The sequence below is a fragment of the Barbus barbus genome (genome assembly GCF_936440315.1).
Source record: "Barbus barbus genome assembly, chromosome: 47".
Taxonomy (NCBI): Eukaryota; Metazoa; Chordata; class Actinopteri; order Cypriniformes; family Cyprinidae; genus Barbus; species Barbus barbus.
This window is the reverse complement of record NC_136725.1, coordinates 17,377,831-17,400,487: the sequence shown is the minus strand read 5'-3', so window position 1 is coordinate 17,400,487 and position 22,657 is coordinate 17,377,831. Positions and strand designations below refer to the sequence as shown.

The following is a 22,657-nucleotide window of genomic DNA, read 5'->3' as shown; positions in this document are numbered from 1 at the left end:
AGTCTGCTAGAGTTTAAATGACTGCTGTTCTCTTATGTATTGAACTGTTGAGCTGCTAATAGAGAGCAAAGACAAAGTAATTCAACTCAATGAACCTCAGGTTCATTCTGACCATTTAATTTCCTTTTCATGGAGTTGTTTTTCTCTGTATGACTCGGATCCAGAAGCTAAAATAAGATGTTCCATTAGTTCGTCAGTGCCATTAAAGTTGCTTTCTAATCTGTTTTTAAAATGGGTTGCACATTTAATCATTCTGTTTGTGATTTTCAGTTTTCCAATGTGTGAGTTACATTTTAAATGTACAACGTTTCATAAAGATTTTTGAATAATTATGGTAATTATTATTCTATTTAATGGATTATTACATTTCTATAGCTTAATCAAAATAGCAAGTTTGCAACATAACATCTGACATGTTTACAAAGAAAAAAGCATGCCAGTCCTCTGAACAGTATTTTAGGCTTCCCTGTAAGCGTAACTAGTGGTTACTGCCTGCGATGCGAGAAAACCTGTCATTCACCGAGTAATTCTGCAGGAACAGCATTTTTCTTTCAGGCTGCAGTGACATTAAGCACTAATTATACTTTTTGAAGCACTCAAATCTAAAGGACTAATGTATCAACTAATTATGTAAAAATTTTGAAACATCACAGCATGCTACCATCCTTTAGTAGCCTGCAAAATTAAACATTTGAGTCTTCCTAATTGCCACTTTGGAGACAAAAGAAAGTAGTACATCAGCAGATACATTTATCCAGTCAAACTCCTGCTGAAAATTGTATTTTCTCTTTTTATGACTGTGGTTTTGTGTACAAATAAATCTCCAGCACTTATGTATTGGTCTCAGGCAAAGCCAGGGTTGCTCTTCTTTGGTCGTCTTATCTGTCCATTTGAAGTTCTCTAAATAAGCTCATGCAAGTGCCGTAACCTTTCAGATATATGCTTTTGATTCATTGTAGTAATAAAATAACCGAAGGACACAAACTGTTCATCAAACAAGAGCAAGATGTCTCGTCTTTGTTCACGAGGGAATATTTTTCCCTGATGCATCTTTCTCTCTGGAATGAATGCATCTGTGTCCACTGAAGATGCTTTTACAGAGATCCCAAATGCACATCAGAAACACAGTTTCAAATAAATACACTTTGGATTTTAAGTATAAAGGCACCTGAAATGTCTTAGGATAGTGTAATCTGTTTGAGGATAATATAAAAATACACTGAAACGATACTATGAGAATTGATCGGTTTAATGATAAAACATACTAACTAGACACAGTCTTCACAACGCCATCAAACTGGTGACAGCACAACCACAAACATAAAGCACAAATAAAACGACAGTTTTTACTCAGGCACTTTGTGTTTCTGTGTCCTCCCTCCAGCAGAGGGCAGCAGCTGTGTTCATGAATCCTCACCTGGGCATGTACTCCTGTGGTAGGCCGTCGAGGTGTCTGCCTTTGAGAGCTTTATCTACTGTGTGGATGTATTCATCTATACGAGCTCTCATTTCGGGGGTGAAGGGGTCAAAGTTTAAGCTACGTGATCCAGAGCGTTTAAAATGGCCGTCTCTGTTGCTCTCTGTGCACAGATGTCTTTCCTCAGGAATGCTGGTGTTCAGGAAAGTGGTGATGGTCTTTAACTGAGGGACTAGATCTTTCTGTAGATTTTCAAAGTGTATCACCAGCAGGCGGTGGGCAAACTGCAGCCAGGCCAGAGCATGAGACACCCACCAGGATGAATAGCTGTCCACAAACTCAGACCACTCTGTGAAGAACAAAAAAAAAAGCAGCACTGTTAAAACTAAACTAGCATCTCCCACAAGCTTAAACCTAGCTTGGGGGAAAAACTGAATTGGGATTTTTCTGATTAAAAAAATGCAATTGCGATTTAAAAAAAAAAAAAATTGCACAATTTTGTGATTATATATTAACATGGCTAAATAATAATAATAATGCATAAAAACCTAAAGATTAATAAATAGAAACTAGTTTACATCATTTAGGATTGCAATTCTATTATTGAAGATATTATTCTTCAAGAACCAATGGATATTAATTCCATTCTTTTAAACCAATACATTTACATGTTCTTTTTAAAGTCATTTGAAAAAAAAAAAAAAAAAAAAAAAAAAAATTATATATATATACACACACACACACACACACACGCACACACAATTTTTGGTATTTTATAACAATAACATATTACATCTATGCCTACAGAGTTTTAAGACCTTTTCCAGGTCTAGAAACCACACATTAACACAAACTAGGCTTCCTCATTTATCCCAGTTTTACAAGTTTTTACAGTCTTGTTTTTTTCAAAGACAAAAAGTTGTTGAGTGGTAGAAATTCTTTTAGCTTATTGTAATGCTTTTTTATCTTATCATAAATCATCTACCTACTTAGTTTGCTGAAGTCATATGATACTATTTTAAAGATCATTATTTTGTGTATTTGGTGTAACAGAATATGTTGACATGCTTTAATGTCCAAAAAACACATTATTTTTCAAATACTGTACATTATTGTAGTTCCTCTTTTGTTTTCTAATAAGCCCCTCCTTCCAACAAGTGCAGTCTGCTCTGATTGGCCAGCTGACACAGTGCATTGTAATTGGCCAAACACCACAAGCACGCATCGGAAATGTAACGCCCCTTACCATAATCGCAAGCTTCAGCTTTCAAGTTAGTTTTATCAGGCCAAGCCCGAGAGGGGAACAGAGTCGCATGACAGACCCAGTCTGATGATGCTCATATGTATTTGCAGTACACAAGCTGCGGTTAAGACGATTTCTGACAGACTGTACACTCCGCTAGGCCCTGTTCCCCTCACACACACACACAATGCAAATGCATTTCGCATTTGAACAGTCAATATCAAATACTTGAACTAATAACAAAACATACTTACAGTCGCTGATTCAGAAGCACCAGATTGTCGTAGCAAAGTCGGAATTGACCTTTTTTTTTTTTTTTGAAATAGCCTTCGTGCACAGCCAGCCTTGTACTCTACTAGATTCACGAAACTGTCGTCCATAAAATGCATTGCACAAATTGTTGTGCTGTTGTGTTGTAAACAAATCTTAACCAATGATTCCTAAATGCATCTGCTTTTGCTTTCGCACAGAAATACACAGCGTCTCCCTGAGACAGCTGCATCAACACTACTGCAGTTACTGAAACCACGGCAACATTTGGGCGTCATTACGCAAATATTTCCACATCGTGACGAAGACATGTGAGGGCGTGTTTGAATGAGCCGTTTTAGGGGGGCGTGGACGAGTCTTAACTTTTATAAAGAATATCTCTTTGGGTTTGAGACTTTAGTCTTTGCAACTTTAGGGATCTCATCTATGCACGAACAGCTTGTAACACTCCAAAGAGAAAGGAAAACTTGAAATCGCATTATATGACCCCTTTAAGACCCATTGCTCTAAACTCTTTGAATACTGTAAGGCTGAAACTAATGGTGTTTCTATCATTAGCACCTTTGCTCCTCCAGTGAACATCTGACGCGTAGCCCAAGTGTCCAGCACACTTGCGGTTGAACTCCGCCATTAGAGAACGATAGGGGTTCCGCATCAGCAGGATGGCCGAGTCGAACATTTCAATCTCTCGCTGGCCGCTTTCATGAGTCTTGACGCAGATGACTCTCCCGCTCTGCCAGTAATCTTTCTCTCCTTTAAAACCTGCAGAGATGTGAGAGAACCACTATTTCTGAAGAGAAACATATGAGCTGAGTCTCTATCTTTTGGGCAAGATCTAAAAGTGTTTGTGTTTCTGATGAGTTCATTTTCTTACTCCTGCAGACTCATAATAAATCTCACAGCTGAAAGTGATGAGTGTTTAAGTGTTATTAGTGGACTTTCACCTTTGTTGTATAGAGATCCATCAAAGTAATAGCTGCCGGTGTAGAATCCAGTGGCGAGTTCAATCAGGTGACGTAACCAGGTATTTCCTGCCCCTGGAAAGCTGGACAGGGCCACAAGAGTGCTGGACTTCTGGGGCAGAAATGTCCTTTCTTTGCACGTTACATCTGAAAGAACAGATCTTTTCTGTTGCAGCATTAGTTCATTAGCCGTAAAGTTTGAGTTACATGCTGTAGGTTACCTAGCACAGGAGTACTGTACACCCAGTAGTAGTCAAGGTCATAAGGAGAGGTGTGGTTTGTTTGGTTGCTCCTCTCACACATGTATTCATGTTCACTCATCTGGATTGTGAAGAGAAATGGGACATGGCTGCAGAAACAGTCCTGCCCTCTCAAAAGGGCCAATGGCAGATCCTGATAAGGTCACACACAATTTACAGGTGAAGGAATGGAAATAAAAGATATCATGTGTAATGAGTAGTCATGGTCAGGCAAATGTTCTTCTAGACAAAAAAAATACAGTGGACCTTTGATGCTTAATTGGCCCCAAAATAATGATTTTTATTAGTAGTAGTAACAAAATAATCATAATGTATTATTTATTTTAATAACATTTTTAATTTTATTATTCATTGTGTAATTAGTGATAATACATAATAATAATCATATACAGTATTTTATCAATATTTAAATTGTATTATATTTGTATTGAATAGTAGAACTAGTAGTACAAGTATTATTCATAATGCACATTATTTTTCTAGTCTAATGATCACCCTAAAGAAAACACATTGGATGAATACAAGCATTTGTGAACTGAACCTGATCTGTACAGGTCTCGATACACTGCTGAGGAGTGTGTGTCTGGCCAGTCTGGATCAGGAAGTCAGCCGTAGAGTTCTGTGGCTTCTTGTAACAGCCGTGGTAGTGCACAGTTCTGTCTGAGAAACACTTTCTGTTAAATTGTGAATCTAAGCTAAACACATATGAATAATCCAATCATGTGCTATTATAGTAGCCTAAGCACAGTAACCTACACTCTTAAAAATAAAGGTGCTTATAAGGTTCTTCACAGCAATGCCATAGAAGAACCATCTCTTTCTTACCTTTTTATAATCTGAAAAACCTTCTTTCACCACAAAGAACCTTTTGTGAAATAGAAAGGTTCTTCAGATGTTAAAGGTTCTTTATGGAACCATTTAGACAAAAAAGGTTCTTCTATGGCATTGCGAAGCACCTTTATTTTTAAGAGTGTACAGGGTTTTATTTAATACATTTCTACTGTATTTTTCATGAAAATCCAAATAGAACTTAGTGATAGTATAAAAATCCACTAAGATCTTATGTAAAGCAATCATAGCACACTTCTAAGCAATACAATTATAAAACACTTCTGGTACTTTATCTGACTACTTCCAATCAATTGAAGTGTTAGTGCTAATTAGTGTATTTATATAGGATACTTATAGCTATTACATTACTAATATACTTTAAATAAAATCTATTTAAACTTAGGATAACTATATAAAAGTATACTAACATTAAACTAATCATTAAATCATTCAAAGCACACTTTTAAGAAATACTCTATATTTTTGCAGTATAGTATACTTTGTTTCAATTTAAATATCAGTGGTATTTAGTATACTTTTGCAATTGCAATGAAGTACTACTGAAGTACAAATGTACTTTTAAATTAATGTATTTATAGTGTATAACTTCTACCATTTTTTTGCACAAAAAATAAGAATGTACTACAAATGTACTTGCTTGTATTTAGGTTTGTATTTTATTTTATTTTTTTACCTGGGTCACGCTTTTCTGTCTTATCTAATGATACTCCATCCAGGCTCAGTTTAGTCCTGAGTTCTGGCCTTTAAATTAGTTCTTCTCTAATCCATTACTCACAAAAAATCCCATTATACATGTCACATGTGTGTGTGGCCTGTTCAAGCAGAATCGCACTCATGTTCGTAATACTTCTGTTTTAATGTGACTCACATCTCCTCTGTCCTGGAAGTCGATCCTCAACTCTGTAAACAGACATGCGTCCCATCCCTCCACAGCGGGATTCCTTCTCTCCACGGCAATCCATATTACAGTCCTCACCCCGAGCCCGGCGGGCACAGACCCGATTTCCACAGTGACACTCCGCTCCATACTCCAGCCCAGCATACCGGAACCCACTGCAAAGAGGACACGGCCTTCAAGGCACAGTTCACTCGAAAGTAAAAAACAAGTTGTCATTTACTCTCAAAAGCCCTCATTTACCCTCAAGTTGTATGAGTTTCTTTCTTTCTGATAAATGTTTTAAACCGAACAGCTGATGGTCCCCTTTCACTTCCATTGTATTTTTGTCCTTCCTACGGAAGTCAAAGGGAATCTTCAACTGTTCAGTTATCCACATTCTTCAAAATATCTTATTTTTGTGTGTTCAGCAGAAGAAAGAATACAGGTTTGGAGTAAATGATGAATTCAAATGATGAATTTTGGGTGAACTATTAAAGGAATTTACATAGACATGCACATGCCATTCTATTATATTCTGTTCTATTTTACTTTGTTATGTTCTATTCTGCTTTATCTCATCAGAAATACATCTGCGTTGAAGAATAAGGTGGATAAATGTTGACATTTCCTAAAGGAAGCAGCAAGTAATATTTTGAGCAGTGAACACAATTTTTTTTTTACTTTGAATATTCCAAGTTGATTATTTTAAAATGGCATTTCTGTATTTGAGATGGCTTTAGTATTTATGTATTTTTAACACACTTTCTCTTCCTGACTGTGACTCTCTGGATGAACTCCAGGTCAGTCACTTCAGCCACCTGCTTGTGTGGATAAACACTGAACGCATTCTTCTAAAAGAACAGGCTTTATTTCATTTACTCTGTGTACGTTCTTTAAGACGTTACCTCTCAGAGCAGGTGTCCTGACACAAGGCGCTGGTCATTTTGCGGAAATCATAAAGAATGGTCCTGCCGAGTGCGTGGTCCGTTTCATTGTTTATAAAACATCCGATGTAGGTCCCTTGTTGAAAATGATTCAGAAACAATTTAGCATAACTGTAAAAAATCTCCAATTTAAGATGGTTATTTTATAAAACATTACCTTTATGTCTGGCTTTCTTGTGTGACAGATTATGTTCAGAAGAGTTTTTCTGTTCAGCATTATCATGGAACCAGTGGCGTCTCAAATGCCTGATCTCCAGATTACGAGATATGAAATGCTTTTGGTCCTTTCTGCTGTCTGTCTGATCAAGAGGTTGGTTCTCCATCACTTGGATGACATTCCTTCTGTACAACCACCTGGCAGCAGGTAGCTCCAGGGATCTAGGTGGTGCTGGTAGTAAAGGTAGTGCCGCGGTATCTGTTTCTCTCTGAAATGTTAGCACACTGGTGCGCTGAAGCAGTAACACGCTTCCTGCCATGATGTAAGCCACACCCAGAAAAAACAGAAGCAGCTGAGCCCGCCTTAAAAAGTGTGGTAGTCTGTAGAAGGGTTTGGCCATCCTCGTTCAGATCATTCAAGTGGATGCCAAACAATTCTTTTACCTATACAGGGCAAAGGAATACAACATTGCATTCCTGATCTTCATCCTTTAGAGATTTAGCTGCTGGTGTCTACAGCATCATGAGTTCACAGGACCTAAAATAAATAGAAACGCCTGTTAGGATGAATCAGACAATCAAATAAACCAGTGTTTGTCTTTAGACTCTAGCCATTTACTCAGATCTAAACAGTTAATATGATAAAAAATAAGTGAACCACTTTTTCTGTAGATGCTGAGAAGGCTTGTTGTGACCCAGAAGGGGCTTCAGCCCTTTGGGGCTAATGAGCTGTTTGTGATGAATCGATTAGAGTCAAATTATCATTTTTCCTTTTGATTTATTAAACATGTTTGGAAAAAACAAGAAGACTGTAGAGAACCTGCTATAGCAGAAACACAAAGTGTTTCTTGAAAACATCTACAGAAGGAATCGCTGAATTGTCTGTGTGGCTTGTTCTTCATCGTGCCTGGTGGTTTATGGGATGCGAGTTGTCTGTCCGTTGGAGTGATGGGTTGGAAGAAATTTCTGCCCATGGGAGAGAAGAGCTGTCCATCCTGCTGAACTTCATGTCACAGATCACAGAGCTCATTCATATTGCAGACAGAGAGAAGATGTGCAGATTCATCAGTGTATAGCAAAGCTTATAAAATAATGTGTCGGAGGAAATCATTTGTTTTGCCAGAGTATTAGTAGCCATAAACTTTGCAACTGACATGATCTGAAATCTGATTCTACCGATGTTTGATTAGTTTAACCCCAAGGTCAATACAAGCTCATTGTTTATTAGCAGAAAAAATTATTTTCTACTTAGGAAAGAATATCAGTGTTACAGCGAGGCACTTATAATGGAAGTGAATAACATACTGTAAATATTAACTCTAATGTAAGTGCTAATACTAAATGTTGCAATAGCCAAAAGATGTAAACAATACATATTTTTTAGCTTGAGTTTAGTGTAAAAATCACTTATAAACTTTTTCTTTTTAAAGTAAACAATTTAGAATGACAATGCCATAAACACCAAACCCTAAAATAAGAGTAAAAATTGCTATTTAAAAGCTGCAAATGAATTAGTTTTATAACATTGTAAACATGAATTTCCCAGAAATGTGCCCCATTCACTTCCATTTTAAGTGTCTTGCTTTTTTATTTTTATTTTTTTGAGGGAAACCAATATTATGCCACAAATGCTGTCAATTGGGCTTAACTTGTATTAAACCCAAAATATTCCTTTAAATTCATAAAGGATGTAATAACTTCAAGAGAATCAATCATTTTGACAGCATTATCTCCTAATATTTCCCAGATTTCCATCAGGATTTATTTCCATCCAACAACATATGGCATTGCTCTGAAATGTTTGACAGTTTCTCATGTAGAATCCGTGGAAAACGGTCTTTGTGCCAAGAGGATTCTCCTTGTTTCTAGACTAGTGTTACATTTCTTCAGTCAATTTTGCAGCCTAACATAGAAACTGAAGTCGTTTACATGCTGATTGAAAAACCTTTCTCTTCTTGATGGGAATCTTATGATCAACATCAAAACATGTTGTTTTTATATCATTATATGACAGGTCTTCTTTTAGCTCAAAAAAGTAGCATTCTCTATCATTTAAAATGCACTTAAATATTAAAAAGAAGCAGGAGTTATGCCCACAAAACCGAGCCAATATTCATTTATTCATCTAGCTATAGAACTTTCCAAGCGCAAACTGTCAATCATTTGACAAGAAATTAGCCTCACTGTAGTTTAAACCTCTCTTATATTGAGTTTTGTTCATTTATTAGGCTGCTCCCGTTTGAGATAATTAACCTGACGTTATTCTTATGAGCAAAACACAACGTTAACGGTTAAGACAAAATGAACTTTTTTATGAATATAGTAAGATATTTGCCTGTAAATTATGCATAAGGCTGCGTTCAGACACACATCAGAGATTATTAGAGTATGTAGGCTTCTAAAACAAGACTCGCGTACCTTTAGTGTGTTTCCTGAGATCAGGTGCGGTTCTGACGGGCTCGGATCTCCGACACGAGACTCCGGTGCTTCCTCTCCGGCTCTTCCCCGCTGCTTAACTCTATCCGTCGATTAGGCTACAAAAGAATGTTTTAACTGTTTCTAAATCGTCTGCAGTTCTTGGACGACTTTATGTGGCTGCATGTCCTTTTGAAGTCGTTGGGGAGAAATGAGAGAGTCGTGAAGAATATTCACCGAATTAAATCGGCGTTGTTATTTTCTGGCAATGTGTAAAACACGGACTGAAGCGATGCGTTAGATGAGCTCGTTACTGAGCAGCCGCTGAGCTCTGAACCAGACTCTCTGCCACCAAGCACCAAATTAGGCTAGGCTACTATAAAAAGCCAACTTGCTTGAGTACACTTTATACTAATATCTAATAAGACCATTAACTATAAGATTATAATGGTTCAAGATTATTTGAAACATTAATTTGTATTATGCTGTTTTTTTCCTGCACTGTAGCAAATGATTCGAGTTTGAATCTCCCAAAACTTGTTGAAAACATGTTATATTTCACCCCAACCCCAAATTATATTTTATAATATAAATGTAAAATGGAAATGTGTTTAGTTTGTGGTATTTCCCTTAATTAATCATGATTTTAATGAATAAAAAATGTATTTGGACACGGTGATTCTCAGTTCTGTATAAGAATATAATGGTGTCAAAAATATGTTTTTCTTCTCTTTCTGTATTTTTCCTTCCACTCAAACACTTCAAGCTCTCAAACGTCTCTTTCTACAGCATTACACAGTTTGATTAATGGTGATTTAATCACAGGTTTTCAAAATCATATCTAACCCTGTTCTCAGACAAACAGGGAATACATTAGGTTTTTATTTGGACATTAGTTATTTGGCATGGAGATCTGTAGGCTAATATACATCAGCAGTGGCGGACTGGCCATATAGGCCGCTGTACAATATGATATACATATATATATATAAAAATGAATTGTAGTAAATGTACGTATAGGCTATCCTTCCATTTACGTTATTCGTCACAATGTAGCCTACTTAATATAGCAGTTTTCAGCAGACATGAGATAAGAGTTAATGTAATATCTCTATATAGGCTTTCTTCCATGATTTCACGTGTCTAAGAAAATGTTTAAAGATCTATAAAAATCATTCTCAATCTAAAACATTGTAAATCTGAAGACTTTTGCTTTCAAGTGTACATTGGAAAGTGATTTATATTATAGGCCTAATAAAAATATAATTTGCTAATTAATTCACATGCATTATTTTATATGGTTAAAAGTTTGAAATTATTAAGGCTTTTTATTTATTTATTTGAAAGAATATTGCATTTATTAGATCAAAAATACAGTAAAAACAATAATATTATGAAATATTAAACTTAAAATTGTGGTTTTCTATTTAGGATATTTTAAAATATCATTTATTCCTGTGATCAAAGCTGAATTGTCAGCATCATTACTCCAGTCTTCAGTGTCCCTTCAGAAATCATTTTAATGCTGCCTAATTTGCTGCTTAATTATTATCAGTTATTATTTGTGATCAATTCTTAATAATGTTTTCTATTATTGGTATAATAAAATACCAATATTCAATAATTGTATTAATGGTTCTCAGTTAAAGAACAGCATTTATTTGAAATATAAGTACTTTGTAATAAGTGTAAATATATTTACTGTCACTTAAAATCAATTTAATGCAACCTTGTTGAAGAAAAATATATATTTATATTTTTTTAATCTTACAAGACTGAATGGTATCACATTTTCCACAAAAAACTATGAAGCCACACAATAGTTTTCAACATTCATAATAATCAGAAATGTTTCTTGAGCAGCAAATCAGCATATTAGATATCATATTGATTTCATATTGAGCATATTGATTTCTGAAGGACCATGTGACACTGAAGACTGCAGTAATGATGATGAAAATTCAGCTTTGATCAGTAATAAATTATTTTACTATATTCTCATAAAAGACAGCTATTTTAAATTGTAACATTATATATTTCAAGTCTTTTTGCCATATACACCAGGAAAGACAAATTATAATGTCAAGAATATGCCACTCATTTATGGTGTGATGCGGTGTGTTGCGGACCGGGTTTGGTGGGCCGCTCTGTGCCAAAAAGTCCAGGGCCACTTTTTGGCCCCAGTCCGCCCCTGTACATCAGAGAGGGAGACTGTGGCTCACTTTTGGGTTCTAGAGTTCCTTTGGCTCCAGAGATCTGGCACTATCTGAGCTGCCACTGAGCAGGACAGAGGCTGAGACAGGAGAGGAGCACATTCATCTGGCAAAGATACACATGGACAGACAGACAAACACACACACTCAGAAAGAGCCTCTAAAAAGAAAGAGAGAGACATAAGCACACTCGTATACAGCTCATTAAGATGAATTTTCTTGACGCCATCATTCCTCAGAACAAAAAGAAGATAAACTCTACTGTATAAACTGTATTAGATCATTTTTAAATAACTGAGCATGTTAAGAATCCCTTGCAGTTATGTAACATCACAACTAAGAATCTGTGTCCGCAACATATTTATATTTGCTCATCACTGTTATAGTATGCCAAATTTTGTACATTCCATAAAACTGTCCTTGAATTTCTGAGATATTTAGAGTCATTTTCAGCAACCGTCATCTGTCTGAGTCACTCATGTCCACTAGGGGCTTGTGTGCCATGCACTCGCTTTGTTAATCTGTTTTTGAGGTTTGTCCCTCAGGAACACTGACTGCAGAACAGTGTGCGATGTTTTCAAGTAATTATATTGCACTTATGTTCAAGGTCAGGGACCAATCGACCAATTGATTCCATTTGGTCCTGGCAGCTTGGTCCAATGGGGAAAAACAGATTAAAATCTCTTGATGACCGCACATTTAAGGGCTCTAGGCACAAACCACAGACACAATCTGCCCTGCACATCTCTCTGATGAGAGCCATATACACCCTAACTGTCTGTCTTTCCCTCCCTGTCTGACTGTCACACTCTCTTTTCTTGTGACTGTTGTATTTTCTGGGGCTGTTTGGAAAACAGCAGCTAATGTGACTTTCACAATCCGTCAAACAGAATTAGTATTCAGACATGCGAGAAATATGCAGATCTTTTTCTGTGCACTTCTCATGGCTTCTGGTTTGAAAACGATTAAGCTTGAATTTTAAACATCAGAAATAATGAATTTTTCTTGTTGACTCAGCATGGCAAATTTGCTGATTCATGTGTTAACCCTATTCCAGATGTCATAATTAAAGTGAACTGATTCATACACAATTCTTTTTTTATTGTATAATACAGATAGTTCCCATCCTGAATGCTGATTGGCCAATAAAGCCTTCCAGTCTACATAAATGCACAATAGAGTGCTTTAGTCTTATAAACCACGGACCAAACCAGTCAGCTATGATGTGAATAACCACTTTACAAATCTTTATTTAATGCTAAAAGTATTTGAGAATTGGACAAAGTGACAAAGGTACCAGACAGCTTAAGTGAGGAAAAGAACTACAATCCCATGAAGGATTGCAAAGGACATAATCAAGTTTAAAAATGATGAAACAATATAAAACTATTCATTAAAAGTTGTTGATTATATCTGTAAAAAACGATGTGAGTTTACAGCATCAATTCAGCTGTTAAACACAATTACATTAAAAATATGTTTAAATAATGTGAACACTTGGCTTCAACAAAAGCAAAAGCTCTAAATGATAAAGCTCCACTTTAGAACTGTTGCATTTATCTCAAAAACACTAAACAAAATTTACTCTAATTTGTCCAAAGACCTGAAGTGACACATGGGAATACAGAGATTTAATGATTTTCTGTTGCTTTATTCCACCCAGCGACCCTGAGAAAAAAGCTTTTATTAGGCTGGAGCTTTTATTGGGCCAGAGATTTCCATGGACTATTATTAAATGTACTTTTCAATCTTTTTCTTTTTGTGTCAGTTTTTATGCGTAAATCCTGCCATGTTGGCGTTTTGTCAGAATGAACCTTCTTTTTGTGTGCTGAAGTCTGTCTGCAAATGAAGTAAAGAAAAGTGTGAATAAACCAAGTGGAGGTGTTTCTTTCTCTGACCTTTTCATTCTTTAATGAGGGTCTGCTGTCTGGAAGCACCAACCATGCTAATGAACAGACCAGCAGTGAAGAAAATGATATTAAATCACAGCACTAAATTACTCATCAGAGTGCTGTCATAATGTACCAACACATTCAAAAGCAGAATGCTTGAACTGGTTTGGGAATCACCATAGTGAAATACTCTGATTTTCCACAACCAGCAGTGTACTACTGAATCTACAAGCTGTATTTGTTCACAAAATGTGACAATGCGACTTGCACGATTCAGTGCAACATGTAGTTTGATTCCTTTCAACTCTTATGAGTTGGTTCTTTTTACAATCATATGCGTAACCGGTGTAGTCCGATTCCCAAACACATGACTGTGCTAAACTGTAACAACATGGATGTAGTACATCTGAATTTCATTCATTCTACCCATATTCATATGATATAAAACATACTTTTTTTAACAATTATATGTCAAACCAAATGTAGTACCTACTAGTCAGTATGCAAATTCAAACACAGCTTATGAGCCTTGTCTTTTTTAGTGAATCACAAGCCTACAATACAACCAGTGTAATGTGATTCCCAAACGACTGACTCTTTTTAGTGAATCAAATATGCACAGCATAGCCAGTAAAATCTTACTCCTCATTGAATGACTTCTCTGAGCGAGCTGTTTTTACAGCTGTTTTTTTTTTAAATTATATAATAAATAAAAAGAAAACAATAGAAAACAATAAAGCAAGCTAGTGTTAGAGGCCTTTTTTGCTTTTGTTAACTGTATAATTAATAAGAGGAAACAAATAGAATTAGAAAAGTGTTAGTTTTTTTTAAAGCAGTTAATTAATAGAGTGCAAGTATAAAAAGGACATTTTTTTTTTAAGAATATAATTAGAATAGAAAAGTGCTAGAGTTAGAGGGTAAAATAATAAAGATGGAAGAGATGTGTTTTTATCCGATTCTTGAAGATAAGGACTCAGCTGCTCAGATTGAGTTGGGCAAGTCATTCCACCAGGAGGGAACATTTCATTTAAAAGTCTGTGACAGTGATTTTGTGCCTCTTTGGGATGGTACAATAAAGCAACGTTCACTTGCAGAATGCAAGCTTTTAGAGGGCACATAAATCTGAAGTAATGAATTTAGGTAAAGGGGTGCAGAGCCAGTGGTAGTTTTGTAGGAAAACATTAATGCCTTGAATTTCATGCATGCAGCTATTGTTTTTAGTGAATCAGAAGTATGTTACTCAGTCAAATGGCTCTTACGAGTTGACTCTTTTTAGTGTTTCAGAAGCACACAACTAACAAATGAGTGATGCATATCATACATTAATGAAATATGTGTATGGCCAGTTATTAGACTGTGCTTATTGCATTGTAGTCTGATCATCTGCTTGTGTTTTAGATTTCAGTTTTTTATTAGTGGTTTTCTATTGTTTTTGTTATATTTAGGGTCAGGTGTCTGTTTAAACCTGCAGCCAGACAAAAGATTCTTAGAAAGAGATAAAGGGATTTATCTTCGCCGATTCAGAGATGTTCACTGGAGCTCAAACCAATGGAGAGAAGAGAGAGCGCTGACCTTTGCCCTCATGAATTCAGGTGAAAGAATGACTGCCAAAGTGCAGGTTATGTTGCATTGTAGAGCTCATCATCTGTGTTTTGGACTGGCTTTTTTGACAGACTGCCTTATGCATGAGAAAGGTCCCTCTTTGTGCGCTGAGGGGTCCTGCTGTATGTGTCTCTGTCTCATCTGGATGGCAGTCATGCTCAGACTGCGTTTCATGCTCCTGAGGAGAAGCCTTAGGTTCTTCTATACACAAACACACACACACACAGAGGCTTGTTGAAAATAGTGGCCTGGAATTCAAATGAACGTACAATAGAGCAGGCTGAGGCCTTTGGCCACTTCTAGTTGAATCCAATGCAAGCAGTCCTTTATCTCTGCGGCATTTTTAAAAAATCAAACCTGACATTTCATGTGGGCTCCTGGGAAATATGGGCATACAAACAAAATATGTGATTTAAAGTCAAGCAAGTAAACAAAACACCCCGAGCCAAGGTGATTTCTAATATCTGTGGGCATCAGCTTCCTTTTTCAAATGACTTGAGGACTTTCATTAGCATTTCTAATTTTGTGAATATGAATTTCTTAAAGGAATACTCGTCTAAAAATGGAATGTCCTGTCATTTATTTGTTCGACTTCATGCTGTGCCAAATCCATAAGCTGTTTTCTGTGGAACGAAATGAAATACATTGTTGACAATGTGTTTAACACCCGATCAAGCCCTCCATTTGAGATTAGCGGTATGAAAACAGTAAGCTTCATTGTGCTGGTGGCAAACTCTTGGCTGGAGAGATAAAAGGCTCAAGTGTTTTCCAGACGATTCTGTCTAGAGACAGTGGAAATTTTCAGTTTCAATTTTTTATCCCCTTGTCTTTGTTTTGATGCTTTATTTTTCCTATCTTCAGGCCAACAGAAATGGTGAATTTATTTTAGACTAAGAGTACCTATGTTAGGGTTGTCTGGTGTGTATAAAACAAAGAGGTCGATGAAGGAGTACAAAAGGAGTTCTTTAATTATCCACTGACTGAGACGGGCACAACCAAACATAAATCCAAAATAATAGCAGACAAAGGAATGTGGGAGAACACAGGCTTTAAATGCTAAACGTAATCATCGGGAAACAGAAACAGGTGAGGAGCTAATTAGCTAATCAGGAAAACTAGGTCAACAGAAGACATGGCAAAACACAACTAAAACAGAACAACATGTAACAACCTACAGATGGAAATTAAATAAAGCATCTAATGCAAAAATATGTAGGAAAAAAATCTGTGGTCTGAGGTTTTTTATCGAAATTAAACTATAATTAATTCTATATGAGACGATGTCTGAATGTACAGACAGTTCATCAGTTATTCTTGGTGACGATTACATACCAGTCTCATGTGTGAAAATATGGACCTCTTGTGGCAGTCGGACAAAAGAGCACGAACCGGATTCGTGACAGGGAGAGCATGTCAAAGTAATGGAGACCCAAAACAGAATCAACCAATTTCTTTACATCAGAGAATTCTTCAACAAAAAGGATGTTTTTTCCATGGTTAAAATATGTTTTAATAGCAGCATAAGTTCACTGGAAAAAGCAAATTTTACTGTTACTTCTTGCATGTTTTGCAGCACTTTCAAAATATCCAGTGAACAACAATAAAAGCGTCTTCAGTTTTCCTAAAGACAGATTAACGTAATCGTAATGTATTATTACACAGGTTGTTGTACGTATTGCGGCAATTCTGAAATGAAATGTTCGATGACTGGTGCTTAAAGGTTAATACTCTATCCCATTCGAAAACAATGTTCTTCTTATACCATTGCATCTCAGTTTGCATCTGCAAGCTTTTTAGCTCTTTTATCTAGTGTTGTGACTCATTTTCATAGGAATTGTACCAGAGTGTTTAACATTGCAATGCACCGCCATACCAGGTGAGCTACCGAGCAAGTTTACTTCAACAGAAAAGCCGTACATGGCACTAGTTTTGTGATTCAAATGATAAAATGTATTATTTTACAAATCATGCAATATGGTAAAAGTGTTATGAGGTCATAACATATCAGATCATTTGTGTGAAAAGATTATAAAAGTTGTTTTACTGCCACTAGTGTTAGCTGAAAACTTCAGTGTATGTTTTTGGAGTTTTGCACAATGTAGGTAGAGGCACGTTTTCACCATAATTTTTTGCCCATAATTCTTTTTGATGCCATTGATGATAAAATTGCCTCAGTCTTGACTTTAACCCAGATAAGGCTGACACAGGGTGTTTTTGGGAGCTGAGACAGTAATGAGAGAACGCACGACTGGTTTACAATTGTGCTGGGTAGATTGTAATTGTTTGCTCCTGCCTTTCTGAGTTTAATTGGCTTAGTTCAATAATGAAGTGACATGAGAACAGCTCTGCGCATGAGTGCGCTTCATTCTCTAATTGAGACATTTGTTTGACGGCGTGAGATCCCCAGGCGTGTGGCATTCGTACTGTCTCACTTTAGTGAAAGACAAATGATTGGCAGTGATGTCACTGGGTGCCATGGGCCGCTGCCGAGCTGCTTATGCAAGTCATTACTGACGTGTAATACTCAAAAGTTATGAACGTTGTGCCAAAGCTGTGGAAAATCTGCTGTGAAATGATCCATATATGCAGCACTGTGGGCAATCAACAAATGCTGAGTGTAAAATGAGGAAACATTTCAGATGTGATTAAGGGGTAGTTCACCCAAAAAAACATTAATCTAGTCACGCAATAAGAGTGTGTTGTATTGTGAATAAACCAGTCTAGGCACATTGGGGGAAAAAACGTGCCCCTACCCACAGTACATTTTTGTAAAGCTAAAAAAAACGCACAGTTCATTGCAGTTTCCAGATAAAATGAATAAAATGAATGTTGGCAGTACAACACCAACAACTTTTATTCCTGTTCACACAAGATTGATTAATAAAGACTTATTTTCATGTCGTTCTTGACCTCATAACACTTTAACCATAGTGCATTATTTAAACCAGTACATGTTTGCATCACATAACCAGCTCCATATTTATAGCTTTTCTGATGTAAACTTGCTCAGTAGCTCACCTGGTAAAACATGAGTCACGATTAAATAAAGGTCAGAGTCTCGTAGATTCAAGATATAATGGCATGGTTGCTTCAGCAAATGTGTTTTTATCTCATGTTTGCTTTTGTTAATACTATCGGTTAGGTTCACGGTAGAGTTTAGTAGGTGGTACACTATTTTCAATAGTAACATTTTAGTGCCACTCACCAGACATTTAATCTCCTAACTGCCACTGCCACATACTACAAATGTGTACTAAAAAAGAGTGTACTAAACACTAGACATTTCACTTTTGAAAGTGCTGCAAAACATGTACGAAACAACGTAATATCAGAAATGTCACCATGTCACATTTTTCCAATGAGCCTGGGTTGCAATCAGCTTATGAAATACACTGAAATCCTGCCTTCTGAAATCACATTCATTTTTTGCTAAACTATCCCTTTTACATGACAGTAAATGTGTTGTCATTTTGTCAGTGATAGCGAAGCCGGTCATTATACTCAAGTGTGAATCAGACCTCAAGCATCGCCATTTCAATTCTGCACTTATTCTTCTTGGCTGCTTCGACTGTGACCTTGGATCAGAGGATTGAATGACATAGACATGACACAACTATCTGACAGACCTGTTCTCTCTGATTAATGGCCTCATATTGAGGACAATGTAGAAGATGGACACCAGTGAAATGGCATATGAACTCGCTGACTCGTGCACACTCTTGTCAATGTTATATTGATTTACTGATACTATGTGCACTTCAATTAAGAGAGTGCATTACAGAAATTAATTCCTTGGAACATGGAAGCAATGGTTAATAGAATGCATGCAAGTAAAAACAGAATAAACTAATATGCAAATGAACATAATTATGCTATGCAGACACTATCTATTTTCATTATTTTTTGGTTCAAATTTTATTAGTTTTAGAGCAAGAATAAAAAGAATGAATAATTTCTGCTGTATGTTTACAATTTGGCTGGACACGTATCTGAACCCCCGGGAGAAAAGATGTGGTATCGTCTGCTCTGTTGTTGTAGTTTTCTCATCTTAGTGAAGCCATCGATCACATAATCCATTTTAGCCATGAAAGAAGAGGAACCCAGGTCCTCTGATAGCAGCTACTGATTGATTATGGCTCATAAATCCAATGTTATGACAAGAAGAAGAGATTATTTACATGTGTGATTTGTGCATTTGGCCATACGTTATGTGGGTAACGTATGGCCTCTCTTATCTCCAAGAAGTAGCCACATTCAACCTTGTAGCGTTGGTTTCTGACATTATACAGCATTCAGACAGATGTTGAGACCACTGTCATCCATTACAGAGAAAAATCCATGGAGTGAGATTATATTTACCTGTTAAGGCTATTTCATACTTTTTTGAGTCTTTGATTTTAGTAAATTTAATTATATGAACATATATAATCATAATCACAAAATAATTATTTATTATTACATATCTCAAAGACAATCAATTCTGATGGACTAAAACTATATATATATATATATATATATATATATATATATATATATGTAAAAAACAAAAAAACAATATATATATACATATATATATATATATACTCACCAATGGATCCTCTGCATGCTGAAACAAATCCGTCATTTTCAATGTTTTAATCTTAAAATGTCCATAAATCCATAATAAGTGAAAAAGTAAAAAAAAAAAGTAAAATGTCCTGTTGTCCCTTTCACATTAAAATCCACCAACATATTTGTTTAGAACTGTTTTTGCTTGTAAACAGTGTTTGATCGATTTTTCTTCTCCTGATTCAAATTATTATTATTATTATTTTTATTTTTTTTTACTGGTGAAAGCATTTTTATGGATAAGAGGATTTGTATATTATCCAGAAGCTAAGGTCTTAAATTAAAAATGCCTTCGGGATGGATTTTTTTTTTTCTCACAAACATAGCTTTTCACTTCATAAGATAATTTATTAATTGATGGACTGAACTACTCCTTTAAACCCTGTACATAGGTCATAGGTCTTGTAATATCAAGTAACTTGCATTTCAGGCAGTCTTTGGAAAGTTTTATGTATTTGGTTAATTTTTTTTTAAACGTTTAGAACAATGCAAGCGCTACCAAACCACATTTTACCTGGGTATTAGTATATCAGATTCAAACTCCCATCATTCTTCAGCTGTCAGGCAGCAACACCTCAGCACTCTAATCTCTTTGCATGCAAACACAGCTTTCATTTTATGCCTTCATGCAACTAACTATAAATATTTTCCTTCTCGCTTGTCTTTTTTATTAAAGGAAATTTGATTGGCTGAAGGTAGAGTTTATTAAAACTGTATTTCCTCAGTCATAACTGTACAGCATTTCCAGCAATTGTGACACATGCTGTAATTCTTTTTCTTTCTTATTCTCTTGTCGTCCTGCATGATTCAATCACAATGGGCTGCTGGGATGTTTGCAGCCGCTGTCCCACACAATGATGGGAGTCATGAAAGTTGTCAGCTATGAGTGATAATAGTCTCATGCCCTTTCCTTTCCTAAAGAACAGCTTTTATATTGCAGTGACAAAAACACAATATTAAAAGTGAAAAGGCTAAATTCATCCGAGAGAGCTAAAAATTCAGGGACAAAATCACAGACTAATGACTTATCACACATTGTGACAGCAACAATTAAGATGTGTATTTGCAGTATGCTGAACATTGCATGAATCTGAGTCCCTGATTATCTATTCAAATGGCCCTGTCATAATGCTAATGAGGACTCCTGTAATTAGCATTCATGCTGGATGCCAGTTTTGACATCTTCTTTCACAAATTGACAAATTCACTGAGATGCCTGACAAATAATAAAAGTCTAATAATTTGCATAATTTCATTTAAGCAACATCACAAACTTGTAGACAGTGTAGCAGTGTAGACAGCTTTGTTGATTTATAATGTGAGAAATTGAGATCTGTTCTGTCTCGGTGTGTATAATGTATGTTCAGTATGTGTACAGTATGTATGTGTAATGGCAAATTTACGTTTTCCACTCAACTGTTAAAAGACTCACATATCATGACAGATTTTATTTGTAGTAGATGATTTGTATGTTTTAGATTTAATTGTGCATGTCACTGTCATTCTTACAATTCAATTTAATCCATGTATCATTTTACAATTTCTAATAACGTTACCAAGCAACTGTCAAAAACCCGCCAAAGTCAGTTTTTGACTTTAATTTGATGCTTGGCAATTGTTTTGGACCCTGTACTCAGAGTTAAGATGACCCTTGTTTGACAGTTTCAATTGTGAAAAGCCCATAAGTCTCAACTCTGGTCCAGTTCATTCTTCTTTCTCACTTTTCATCTTTTTGCTGTTCGTTACTGTCTATTCATGTTGTTTCCCCATCCACTCTCAGATGTTTCCTTCCCTTCTATATTTGTGTGCAGTAGACTATATCGCCTGTGGTTTGTTCAGACCCATTTACTAGCCTTGACAGTGATGTTATTGTTTTGATTATTTATAACTTTATCACAAATTGCAAGTGTACAGCCTGTTGAACAGCTGATAATCTTGTTTTGTCTGTGAAGTCACTATACTGAGTGTTTTTGAAGTGTTAGTAGAACTCTACTTTTTGTTTTGTCTTTATAATGAGTTGTTACTGTGACTGTTTGTGAGCTGTGTGCTTTTGGGGGGTTGTTTGTAGTTATATGGGGTGTTGATAGCGCAGTGGATAAGACACATGCCTTTGGTGTGAGAGACCCGGGTTCGAATCCACTGTGAGACACCAATGTGTCCCTGAGCAAGACACTTAACCCCTAGTTGCTCCAGAGGCGTGCGACCTCTGACGTATATAGCAATTGTAAGTCGCTTTGGATAAAAGCGTCAGCTAAATGAATAAATGTATATGCTGCATGAAGCATCTTGTGCCGTGTTTGATTTTTCATATTTAGCATGTGCCAAAATTTCAGATGTGGTTCTGTGCCATATGTAGACACATTTAGGCATTCAGTGTGTCAGCATGAAAAATCAGCAAGACATTTTATGTTCTATTAATGAGCCATGTTCTGTGACAGGCTCTAGAAGGAAACTGGCCTTCGTTAAAAATGATCTGTGATTTCAGTTAGAATTTCATTTAGAACATTGAACAATCTGCAAACCACTTTAAAATGTCTAGTAACCATGTGGCAATGCCGTGACAAACATTTAAACACTCTAGCATCATAGTGGTGAGTTTTGTATGGGCAAGCAACAAACAAATAACACACATAAAATATAGGGCAGTCGGTAAGTCATTTTCTCTGCAACTTAAGACTCAGTATGCCAGCTTGGCAAACAATATCTCTCCTCTCAGAATCTAAAAACTGCTTTAGCTGTTAGCAGTAGTATAGGGACATCGAATGACCATTCGTATTTCAGAAACTGTTTGTTTTGTTTCCCTCAAAAGAACCACAAAGTTTCACATCTAGCAGCTCATTAGGGCTTCTGAGAACGGAATAAATGAATGAGACATGTTGTGTTGTTTACTGGGAGCATGTTGTCATTAAAAGAGCAACTTTTCTAAATTCATGAAAAAGCTGTGAC

General features: G+C 36.1%; 1 protein-coding gene across 4 annotated transcripts; it reads right to left on the bottom strand.

Moving 5' to 3' along the window:
• Window positions 1-1,230: 1,230 nt before the first annotated feature.
• LOC306865579 (sialate:O-sulfotransferase 1-like) lies at window positions 1,231-9,682 on the bottom strand. 4 transcript variants are annotated; one of them, XM_079410280.1, is made up of 10 exons: window positions 9,400-9,682; window positions 7,802-7,984; window positions 6,983-7,519; window positions 6,787-6,901; window positions 5,873-6,057; window positions 4,694-4,812; window positions 4,114-4,285; window positions 3,875-4,039; window positions 3,492-3,692; window positions 1,231-1,766 (listed from the first exon to the last, which is right to left on the bottom strand). In XM_079410280.1, exons 3-10 carry the CDS (start codon window positions 7,380-7,382, stop codon window positions 1,414-1,416), a joined length of 1,710 nt encoding a protein of 569 aa, XP_079266406.1. In that variant the 5' UTR covers window positions 7,383-7,519; window positions 7,802-7,984; window positions 9,400-9,682; the 3' UTR covers window positions 1,231-1,413. The 4 variants fall into 4 exon arrangements, with proteins under 4 accessions (XP_079266406.1, XP_079266404.1, XP_079266405.1 ...); XM_079410278.1 differs by lacking the exon at window positions 7,802-7,984 and having other exon boundaries at window positions 9,400-9,647; XM_079410279.1 differs by lacking the exon at window positions 9,400-9,682 and having other exon boundaries at window positions 7,802-8,191.
• Window positions 9,683-22,657: the final 12,975 nt, after the last annotated feature.